This window comes from Oreochromis aureus, linkage group 5, assembly GCF_013358895.1.
Source record: "Oreochromis aureus strain Israel breed Guangdong linkage group 5, ZZ_aureus, whole genome shotgun sequence".
In the NCBI taxonomy this organism is placed as follows: Eukaryota; Metazoa; Chordata; class Actinopteri; order Cichliformes; family Cichlidae; genus Oreochromis; species Oreochromis aureus.
The window spans coordinates 8,237,555-8,249,749 of NC_052946.1; the positions used below are offsets into that span (position 1 = coordinate 8,237,555).

General features: G+C 40.1%; 1 protein-coding gene across 6 annotated transcripts in view; it reads right to left on the reverse strand.

Annotated features, from left to right (window-relative positions):
- Nucleotides 1-12,195, reverse strand: part of chl1b (cell adhesion molecule L1-like b) — a 67,624-nt gene that overhangs the window by 21,361 nt on the left and 34,068 nt on the right. For all 6 annotated transcript variants that reach the window (XM_031748512.2, XM_039612530.1, XM_039612534.1 and 3 more), the window contains exons 2-11: nt 9,867-10,048; nt 5,900-6,008; nt 5,531-5,721; nt 4,792-4,914; nt 3,736-3,906; nt 3,400-3,423; nt 3,184-3,295; nt 2,563-2,744; nt 1,491-1,622; nt 132-272 (exon numbers count right to left, since the gene is read on the reverse strand). In XM_031748512.2, the coding sequence (XP_031604372.1) occupies nt 132-272; nt 1,491-1,622; nt 2,563-2,744; nt 3,184-3,295; nt 3,400-3,423; nt 3,736-3,906; nt 4,792-4,914; nt 5,531-5,721; nt 5,900-6,008; nt 9,867-9,966 (1,285 nt within the window). In that variant the 5' untranslated portion in view covers nt 9,967-10,048. The remainder of the gene's footprint in view (nt 1-131; nt 273-1,490; nt 1,623-2,562; nt 2,745-3,183; nt 3,296-3,399; nt 3,424-3,735; nt 3,907-4,791; nt 4,915-5,530; nt 5,722-5,899; nt 6,009-9,866; nt 10,049-12,195) is intronic.

Here is a 12,195-nt window from a genome sequence, read left to right on the forward strand (position 1 = left end):
TGTGTCTCACAGGGAAGTCTGAACCTTATTCACGTACGCTGCGACACAACTACTTTGTATGGATGGTATTTTCATAGACCTCGGATGGTGAAGCAGAATTTAATAAAACTGTGGCTCGCTGATATACTTACTCATGATCATGATGTTTGCATTGGACAGAATGGTTCCGTGTCTATTGGAGGCCTCACACTGATAGACAGCACTGTCAGAAACTTGGGCATTATGTATAACTATGGTGTCACCAATTACCCTCCTGTTTCGTGCTGGGGACTCTGGAATAATACAAAGGTACACTCAGTGAACACAAAGTTTTAAACCAGCACAATTTAAAAAAATCAATATGCTAAGCTGAAATTCCCAAATTAACTAACATCAAAAGAATATGAAGCAACAATCACTTTGATTTTAAGTCTAAAACATCTATGTGTTTGTTACGTTAAAGTGATATCAGCTGAAGTTGATCTAGGACCTCGCCACACTTTGGTGTACTACCAATCTGTACCAAAAGACGAGCAGCAAACCAACGTAACTTCTGTTTCAACCAGTTTTAACCTGGAAACTGAACACATGCAATCATACGAACTCAGATGTTGGAGTTGAGGTGTGGTATCTTTAGTGCGTTACAGAAAAAGTGAGAAAAAACAGGAATTTTTTTGGTTCTTAAGCTAATTAATGACAAAAAATCTTTAATCAAAACAGATCTCAACAGATCACATTCATCATCCTTGTAGTATATATAAATATTTAATCATAAATATATGTTCTCTCTATTTTCAACTTTCAAATTACAAATTAAAATCCTTTTATAATTTCATTGAAAAATACTTTGTTACGCATACATGCAGTACCTTGATGCCCCCACCAGGGGCCTTTTACACCGTTGTGTAAACCCCAGTGAACTGACTGGGTACTACAATTAGTTCTATTGGTTGTTTGCTTTTTTTGGATGGTTTTTAGGGGGGTTGTATTGCAATGTTTACAGTACCTGTGCACAATTTGAACAGAGACTAGAGGCTTCACACTAACAGTTAACACTGCAGCTAACGTAGCTCTAAGCCTCTAACTAGATTTGTTATATTAAACTTTCCCCAGTTGTCAGGGATTTAAGTGACCTCATATTTTGGTTTTTGAAGCCATAGAGGTCTCATATCCCTCATATTCTCAAACATGCAGTCCACATTAGCTTTAATGTACAAACTTAATTAATAGTATTCACATCAGTGTTTTACTTGTCTCTGTCTGTTTGCCTTTTCCTAGATTCTATGGTCGTGTCTCAACAGATACTAAACAATTATGTTCACATTCATCATCCTTGGAGTACTTTCCTACCCACTTCTGGATACTTCCTCCTCATGTTCTACATTGTAACACTGAACAAAACAGCATCTACCTTTAGCCTTTCTGTGAGGTTCAAAATGTCTAGCAATCACAAAGAGCTCGCAGTACAAAGAAGTGAAGTGAGCTTTAAGTGAGACTGCTGTGGGACTGACCCTGCAGAGGTCCACCGTTCACCCTCCATGTAGTCGTCGGCTGAGGAATCCCACTGGCAGAGCACTTGATGTGCACGTCTGAGCCGATCATACTGAGCTGACTCTCAGGCTCAAACACCCACTCTGGAGGCTCTGAGAACACACAGTCAGCGTGATGTTATCAGTATAAAGAAGACACTGAGCACTTACAGAGGAGAACACAATCACAGGAATAGTTACGCAATATGTATTATTCAGTACAAATGAATGCTACATTTACTACCCATTACACACAGACATGGACCCACAAAAGGCTCTTCAGCTGCCTTCAGCCTCACCACCTACACCTGCCACCATGATATAGAGATTATACTATTATGCATTACTTGGAATTATTCTTAACACCGTCTTTCACACACACAACAATGTTTAACATAGCAATCAACGGAAAGGAAGCTGACAGTGACAAAAAAATAACAAAGCTGCTGTTTTAAGGTGTAATCTGTCAATAAAAAATGGGCCTGCAACAACACCTATCACTCATTTAGTGAGCTTTTGCTTTAAAACCAGTATGTAGTTGGATTTCAGATGTTTATGAAATCAGATCTTCATCTTTCAATGATATTCAAAGCTTTTTTTTTCATTTGAGGCCTAAACATGAAACATTATCCAATATTTCATAAAAAGAGCAAAGGTTAGAAAATAAGAATAAAAATGTATCTCTTAATCTTTCCTGTACCTGGTAACCATTTGGCAGATCCACAATCCATAAAGTGGGAACAGAGTATAATAACTAAATAAAAACTAGCTCCATTTTCACTAATCATAGAATCTTACTTATAGATTAAAGCATTAGAGTTAGGCGATAATTTGATATACAATAACAGAACAATCATACTTTTATCTAAACAAATTTCTTAAAGCAGAACTTTTACTTGTGAGGATTTTAAATTAATGTATCGTCACAGCAGCTGGTCTTTAAACACCTTTTTATCAATGATTAGGCTAATTTGTCAAACAGAAATAATGACATCAATGTAGACAAACCAGATGTGAAAACATTGCAGTGTGTTTCACTGTACACTGTTTTTACCTTCGACTGTCACGGTGAAGGTATGTTGAACTTCTCCCAGTGGGTTCTTTGCCTTGCACATGTAATTCCCACTGTCTTCCTGCTCAGCTCTTGGCACAATCACCAATTTCCCATGATTCTCAAATCTCACTTTACTAGGAAATTTGTGGCCCATTTTCTTCCATTCAACCTGTGGAGTTGGACTGACAGAAAGTGGGAACAAATGGTGAGCCTAAAAATAGTGACATACTGCCTTTACATGACTAAAATTAAAGGTCCTGGAAGGCCTGGAGCTTATCCCAGCAGTCATAGGGCAAGAAAGGTAGGTACACCCTGGACTGGTCACCTGTCTGTCACAGGGAAAACACAGACAGACAACCATTCACACCTACAGCCAACCCAACTAACTAGATGTCTTTGGACTGTGCGAGGGAGCCAGAGTACCTGAAGAGAATCCATGCAAACACATGGAAAACATGCCAATTCCCCACAGAAAGCCCAAAAGCCACACTGTGGATTTGAACCCAGAACCTTCTTACTTTAAGGGGACAGTGCTAACCACCACACCACCATGCTACTCTAATATACCAACATAACTACTAATATAGTAACTCTAAAACATTAAGCTAAATTATTACTCACAATCCTTCAGCAATACACTCCAGGTTCAGGTCCTCTCCTTTGACCAGTTGTATCTCTGATTTGCCACCAGGGGGCGTCAGAAGAGAGGGTTTTCTCTCCAGAATTGCATTAGCTGAAAAGAACACAACACACAATAAGACAGAACAGCATATTCACACACCTTTCTTGAGCACAAAGCAGTTCATACACGTGCAGAAATACACTAATATAACTTACCATTTTCTGAACTGTCACTTTTTCCTAAAATCATGACGAATGAGACCAAAAAAACAAACACACAAACAAAAACAAAAAAACACACAATGAACATGTGAAAAGTGGATGACGCACATCACCAACATCTGAGTCACATCATAAAATCATAGAAACAAGAAGATGCACACAAACAAAACAGTGTGACACTGGGATGGCTTTTGAAGCGTTTCCTTTCAACAATGATATCGGAGAATGTGCTGGTAAATGAACAGTGCTCCAAAATCGAAGTACACGTCACGCTGGTTTGAGAGGCAAACAATAATCGAGTGGAGACAAAGAAAACAACGAGACACCTACTTGTCTTGACAATGACAGACATGGCGGTCTTCTGAACGATCGTTCGTATTCTGGGGAAGGAGGCGAAGCAGCAGTAGTCTCTCCTGCTGTCCTTCTCCACTGCGTGGGAGAAGTAAAGGTCTCCGTTCAGGCCCACGGACACCCTCTGATCCTGCTCGATGTGCTGGAGATCTGAGCACAGGAAGACGGTGGCAATCATTCCATGTAGATGTAAACAACCTCTAATTGAACAACTGCTGATTTAACACCATGTACTTCAGTTTAACCCAGCTAAATGACAGTGGAATATAAAGTAATTTTCCTAATACTTCAATGAGACAGTTACTAAGACCTTTAAAAAAAATGTATGTTTACAGATTGAGTAAAAGTTTCTGAAATTTTATGGCTCGTGAATAGTAAAAATCAACTACCATAATCTAATTTGGACCACTTGCCATATGTTTCATAAACACAGCTACACACAATAATGAATTCCCCTCTCATTTTTAAATAACTGTGGCACAAAGAGAATGAATTTTTTGCTGTTTTACAAAGACCTAGAAGAAAAGTCTTTATTTGGTCTTCTGTACCTTATTTATCTCTGGTATAAACTTCCAAACTGCCTACAAAGCAGAGAAAGCTCATCACTCTAATAACCCCACCAGCTGAAGCAGTCATTTCTGCACTGATATAATGGATAACACTTCTATAACACTTCTGCCACCACGGCTGTGAAGTGTCTTTATCCATGGAAAAAAATCTTTTAAACTGTTCAAAAACACTCCATACCATAGTTTTACTACTGGCTTCTTCCAACTCTTCAGTAAATCTAAACATAACAAACATTTTACCTGATATATTTCATGTATGTGTGAATGTGAAGTTAAAAGAAGTTCTGTGGCTTTGAAAAGAGATTTTGCAATGACTTACCCACCTTCTGATTAGGATGTGATTCAAAACACATTTTATAAGCCTAAAATAACTTATGAAATTTACTGTCTAAACTATCTTTAATTACACCAAGTTAGAAGGTCAATACCAAACTGTGCACACATCACAACATGAGATATTACTTACTAATAGTCATCCAGTAGATCTGCAGTGGAGGTATACCGTTAGGTGGGTCACATTTTAAAGTAAATGGCTGGCCTTCTTCTACCACAACAGGATCGAGTGTCTCTTTGGGGAATTTAGGAACATCTGAAAACAAGAAAAATTAGAGTTGAAAAAAATAATAAATAGTGTGGTGCAGTTTTTCTTTTCAACAGAAGGTGGCAGTAATATCATTCTTGAATTCTACATGTAGCATGTGTCATTTTTACCTGTGCTGCGAATCATTCAATAGATTGAATCCTAGGTGCTCTGTTTATTTATTTATTTATTTATTTATTATCTTCAGTTCTGGCCCTCAGAAACAAAACAGACATCACTACCGCTATTGTTCATGGCCCTGTCACCAGTGCTGAGCAGTTGAAGCCCAGCCAAATTTAGTCAAAGTCCCCTGTGGAGTGGATTTTCTTTGAGAATTTATGTAGTGTTCTTGGGAACAAAATGAAAAAGGAGGCAAAGGAAATGATGGAGAGGCTAGATCACACCCGATGCTTTTTCTGGTGCAGACCTATAGATGAGACGCTGCGAGGGGTGGAGCGCTCAGGAACCTCAATGACTTTCTGCCACGTCCAATACAATGAAAAGCTCACAACAGAGAGGTGCAGTCATTACACGGAGCTGCTGGCCCTGAATCACTTTGAAAGCTCTGTAACAGAGCACCTCACACACACATCTGCACGCACACTCACAGATGCAGGTTACTCACTGGGCACAATGAACTCAATCTCCTTCGATATGGCGATGCCTAGTTTGTTTGAGGCGTAACAGCGATAGGTTCCCTGGTACTCTGTAAGGTTCCCATTATTGGGTATCACAAAGGTCCCAGAATTCTCTTCTTTCATCAGGCGGGGGTCTAGAAAGGGGTCGAATTCCTGGTCATTCTTTGTCCATCTGAATCTACATAAAGAAAGCCAGTGTTAAAATGTCAAGTCTTAAAGCTGAGACTGTAGCACACTCAGCTCCCAAAGTTACAAATCAAAGCATCGAAGTGCAACATGTTGATGCTAAAGTGTTGTTTGGTATTTAGTGTCTGTTTGACTGCTAATAACATGCTCCCATCCTTTGAAGTACTCACTCTGGCTCGGGATTCCCTTTGGCTTCACAAATCACAGGGAAGCTTTCGTCAAAGGGAAAGGCGATGAGAGTGCTGGGCGACTGAGCTGTGATGGTGGGCAGCTGCACAACTGGGTAACAAACAGACAGGCAAGCATGAAAATAAAAGAAACAACACAGGCCTCAAGAAAGCTATTAAGAAATGTGTCACACTCATCATGATACTAGGACAGTGGTTCCCAACATTTTAGACTTGTGAATGCCAATTTCCTGTGGAATATGCTTTTGACTTACCTCAACACATCTTCAATATAGTCTGCTTTTGAGGTTTTAAGAAGTCTGACATGGAAAAGGTGTTTTGTACGTGGCAGTGTTTCAGCTGCCACCTTGTTGTATTTTGGAAGACAAAAATGATCATATTTCAACAAGTGCTATCAGTCAGTTACAGGCTAGCTCTAGTAAGTTTACTTAGCATCCATAAGCTGAATGGATGTAATACACAGACACAGATACTAATTAGTGCATGTAACATATTCATCATATCATATCATATCATATAATACTAGAATTTCACTCAGCAAAATTGGCTGGTCTGTACCTCACAGGAGGTCATATCATTTGTCAAATAATGGGATTAAAATGCTGCAAAAGGCACCAACACCTTAAACATGTTACAACATGGTCCACTTCAGTGACTTTAATTAGTGGATGCCAAGCAGACACTGATCAGTGGTGTGACTGCTGTAACTGTTAATATAAAGATCGAGGCTATCAGTAGAGGCCCAAACCATTTTTGTGTACAAGGCTCCAAACATGGTTTTTAACCCTCTGCGGTCTAACCCAGTAGATGTGCCCACAGTGGGAAGATGTGTGGGTCAACTGTGGGGGTTGTGGGCAAACGCAAATTTATCCCACACTGGTCATAAGCGGGTGTGCCCACACAGAGCCCACAGCAGGTTTTCCCTTTGGGGACCTTCTATGGGTTTTATTAGCAAACCCATAGTTGGCTTGCCCAAACAAAACCCACGTGGAACCATGTAGGCTAGTTCATCTAGGGCCCACAATAGTTTTACTCCTTGGGGCTCCCAAGACCCCTTATTAAGAATGATTTAGTTCTCTTCCTGATTGCAAACAATGTATTAAAAAAAATAATTGCATATTTTCGTTGCCTCAGGTTGGGATTACAGGTTAGGGTTGTGATTTTCACCACTCACAAATTAGACCTCAGAGGGTTAATGATCTAACATTGGGCACTGTAGAATGGAAATGTATGGGTTTTAACTCATTTCTGTAGCAACCTTCAAATGGCCAATTAAGGAACTGCAGTTTTGGCACTTTCAATTTAGCTTCATTGCTGCTTGGTTGGGAACCACTGCACTACTATGACAATTACATGTCCAAAAACAAAGAAAACAAATGTATCTATTAATGTGACAATGTGCTAATGCAATGAATCACTTTGTTAGACTTGCTTTATTCTGGAATAAAAGCTCTTCATTCAGTCTCTGATGGCCTTGATGATAAAGTAGTGACATGTGGTGTGGATGGAAAATGCACAACACTGCATTAATGATTGGATTTGGTGTAAAGGGAAAAGCACATGCCACGAGTCCTAGAAGTGTAAATACCAGTATTATGGAGTCATGACTGATGACACATGGTATTCAGATCCAACACATGTGGCTGTAAGTAAAGTTAGTGCTAAGCTTAATTGAAAGCCAGGAGATGAAAAGGAGAGAGCAGAAGACTTCACTAATGCTAGCTACAGTATGGCAGGGTAAACTTACTGTTTATGTGACCTAAAACTATATAATCCATGGCAGCAGGGGGAAATAAACCAGAAACAGTCAGCAGTTTGGGAATAATCCTTTCTTGTCAAGTATTCTCTACACACAAGCCCTTTGTAACATACACCCGTGTAATGCAAAACACAAGGCAGAATTAAAAAGACTTCTCTGACAATGAGCCCCCAAAATGCAGCCGCCTTTTTTCACAAAACCTGTTTGAACTGTTCTTTATCAAGCCCTTAAGAGATATTTTTTAACTGAATAATTTAGAGGAAGAGGGTTGATGCGCGTTACCAAGGAAACTGGGATACACGCGTACAGCTAACACAAAAGGGAAAGAAAAACCTGATTCAAACAAGATAATAACTGTAAATATATTAAATTCACAAAATGCTTGACGATTGTAACAGTTCTCTACAATGTGATGTATTCCCCTCTAAATTATTCAGCGCCTTTCTTTTTCTGATAAAAAGCACTTCAAGGAGAAGTGCTCTCTGTGGATGAGCACAAACAACAAAACAGCCCTTTATACATTTAACCTTTCTTTCATTCATGAATCATTTTCTTGGAGTAGCTCTGAATGTGTGTTTATGTGCCAGTCTGTCAGTCTTGTTGTCAGAATTCAACCAATTTGTGCAGAACTGTAACTCATCAAAGAGAAATTTAGAAACCCCACCATAACTTTTATGATTTATTTGTTTACAGATGAATTTACAGGTGAATTACCTCTTGCTGATTTTTTTTATCATTAAAATAAGATTGTTATTTCGGTCATTAGTATCTTGCAGATCTCTTCTGGGACTGTCCTGCGCTTCCACTCACATAATTGGAGTGGTGGAGCAGAGAGCAGCAGCAAGACCCCCAGACAGAACAGAGCAGATATCAATGTGACACTGATTAAGCCAGACATAACATAAAAGGGGTGGGCATGGGTTGTTAAGTGGCTTGCAGACGCCAAATGGTTGTGAAGAAATGAATCAGCAGAGCAATCATCTGATGTAGACTGGCAGAGATTATCTGATCTACTGGAATTAGAGCTGAGCTCACTTTTGTGGTGTGCCTGAACTAAACCTGGAGTTTGGAAACTACATTGTTTTTATTAAACCAGATGTGTTGAGCTTGAAACTAGTGACTGAGACAATAAAGTCATCAGGAAAGATCTCACCTAAGCATTAAATCAGGAGTTAGATTGTACTGCCTCGAAGTACAGTGGCAGTACAATCAACTGTCTGATGGCCTACAGGGGGTGAACCCTGTAGGCCACTTAGTTTAGTTTAAACAACATAGCCCACCTGAGTATTGTTGCCCACCATGTTCATCCCTTTATGACCAGAATGTACCCATCTTCTGATGGGATAACACACCTTGTCACAAAACTCAAATCATCTCAAACTGGTCCCTTGAACATGACATTGAATTAACTGTACTCAAATGGCCTCTGCAGTCACCACACGTCAATCTAATAGAGCACCTTTGCAATGTGGTGGAATTAGAGTCCCTACGTGGATGTGCAGCCTACAAATCTGCAGCAATTGAGGGATATGTGAATATGGACCAAAAGTGGATCCAACCCAGTGCAAGCAAGGTATACCTAATAAAATGTCTGGTTATTGCATATGCACTCTGTCTTCTTTAGCTGCTAATCCTTCACTATGCTTGCACTGAGCACGTGTTGTATTGTTAGATTTTAAAGCTTTCTGAAAACAGCTACTTCCTGCAAATGAAGACAAAAACAGTGATGCATACCTGGACAGCTAAGAATTTAGTTAAAGCACTTGTTTTCACATTATTATTTTGACAAGAGCATAACTGCTTTAATAGTGTCTTTTATTCTTAGACGTTCGGTTTTATTTGCCAAATTTCCGGTATGCATTTCTCTGATAATTCCTGTAATTCCCCCCAAAAAACACAGTGGAAATGAAGTTTTTAGGGGATTTTGTCTTCTTTTTTTGTGGTGTTAACAGAATACAAAATACATTCAAACTTGAAAGCAGAGTTATGTTATTAGACATAATGTATCTTTTTATCTGGATAATCCACATGATGTCATGGTTTTTTCAGTAAAGGAGGTTTCTTTGATACAAAAGAAAAGGCTCTAAGAAAACTCTTTTCTATTTCTTTTGTTATCCCACTGAACCCCCTCCTAAATCATCCTGCATCCTTTGTTGTGAATGTGTGACTTGTGAAAGAATCATGACTTACCTTCCAGTGGGATGTCAATAGCTGAGGTCGTATGAAAGGCACAAATATAGATGACCACCAACAGCACGGTGGCCAGTCTGGGGCTCCTCAGCAACCTCATAGTGTCGAGATCTCGGATAGTCACAGGAAATTAACGCTCTCCACTTTGTTCTCAGTTCATGACTATGGTGAAGATGCAGTACCTGTAAAGTAGCACAGATGTAGAAGTCCATGAATCCACCCACGCGCTGGCAGACAGAAAGGCAAAAAACCCCAAACAAAATAAATCCCCTGTGACTCCAAGCCCGACTGCTCTCTGCTCAGCCAGGCATAACCAGGCACACATTTTCATTCCCATCAACAGGGACTCTGTTCTGAACTAGTTCAAATTTTGGTGTGACAAAGAGAAAAAATATTCACATTAAAGCCTCCTATCATCCGATTTCCCCATGGGGCTCACATTGTTTTGTAGTCTGCGGAAGTGTGCGGCACAAAGCATATTTCTCAAGCGACAATGGAAAGAAATAAACAAATGAGGGAGCCTGTGGATTTATTAATGCGTGGCAGATGTTCAGCATTACTTTTGGAAAAAGCCAAGATTGAAATCAACATCAAAATTACCATCAAAGTTTGGCCGATTTAATCATCGTGCTGTTTTGATCTGTGCCTGCATGTTTCTGATAACAATGACTCAAAGAGATTACGAATGCGGACAATTTTATCTTTTATTGCAGCAAATACTGTTGCCTGAGGGGTGGGAGACATAAAAAGCATACATAGTTAACAGTCAGACTGAGTAAGCTGTCTGCACTTGCACACCGACAGAGCTGCAAGAGGACAGAGTGCTGGATAATTTTCCATCTAACAGACGAGAGTCTGGACCATAATGAGCGCATGATCGGTCCAGAGCGATGTATGGGAATTCTAATATCTTGGAGCAGTACTATAAGAAACCTCTGGGGTGTCACTTCATTAGTCGTCCCCATGTTGGCTGTGACCCAGCTCAGCAGGTCATGCTGGAGTAATTAGCTCAGCATCTAACATGCCCCATAACAACAAAACAGAAGACTAATACAGAAACATTAGAGTTTTTGAGAAATCTTAAAGCTGCTGGCCTACAGGGAACTCGGTGACATTCGTGTAAAATAGAAATGTAGTAAAGAGCATCACAAAGGATAAAATCCAGTAATTGCAATTACTGTATTATTAATGTTGCTAAGCAAACCAATTAATGTCAAGGAAAGTATCAGGTGTAGTAGCCAAGATATGAGCGGCACAGTAACTACCACTCAACCAACTGAGCAGTATCTTTAAAAGAACTTGCTCTTTACAACAGCGCTCAAATCCAGCTCACTCTTTTCTCAATCTTCTGGCTGCTTTCTCCAGTTCAATAGGCAACACTGAGGTCAAACTCCTGTTCAAGGAGTGTAATTGAATAATTGACCAGAGGAGGGGAAAAAAGAGTCGATTTCATTCATTGGATGCAGTCGTGCTGTCAGATGGATGTGCACTCTGAACTCTTCAACCATACCTCATGGTAATGGTATTAAGTCTGCCTGAACCAATGTGTGACCTATGCCCCACCCACAAACAGCATCACCAACAAGGTGCTAGGTGGTGTATGTCACATACATCAACCCACTCGATCACAATTTATGTCTATTGGCTATATTTCCAACTGAAGATTTGTGTGTCAAACTCATTCAGGAAACTGCCTTAGGCTTTTCTTTATTTTAGCCTTCCCACACATGGTGTTTTATGATAATCAAACAGATCCAAATTAAAAGCTAGGGGTTTTGTGCTAATTACCTTGTGCATTGTTGGTAAGCCCCACCTGGTTAAGGAGCGAGGGCCAAGGTTACAATTCCCAGAAGAGAATGTGCTTTCTTTATCTTATTGTGCCGGCCAAAATCCTTTACCAACCTAACAACACCTTAGATGGATTACACTTGGTTCAAACTGTGCTTGATCATTTGGCTTCTGATTTAATTTGTTCCCCCCTCGTTAAACATTTATTGAGAACTCACTTGGCCATCTGGCTGAGGGAGGTCCGCTAAGAGCTTAACTGCTGCGAGTGATGAAGTCTGCATTGAACTCACAGGGTATGGTGCCTATTGGAACTATATGATGCACAGGAGAGAGGGCACCACTCTCTCTCAAGCTCGCCTGATTTACAGACCGTGGGCTGCTCTTAATCCCCGCCTCTTTCAGGAGCAATCACACCAGCCAGAGATTGATGAAGCTGGCAGAAGGTTAAAAGCTGCTCGCTGTGGGAAGGCCAGTATGAACCCTAACCTTCCTCAGCCAAGGCTCAGACGGGACAGAAGCGGAGGGGGGGGCACATGGAGGG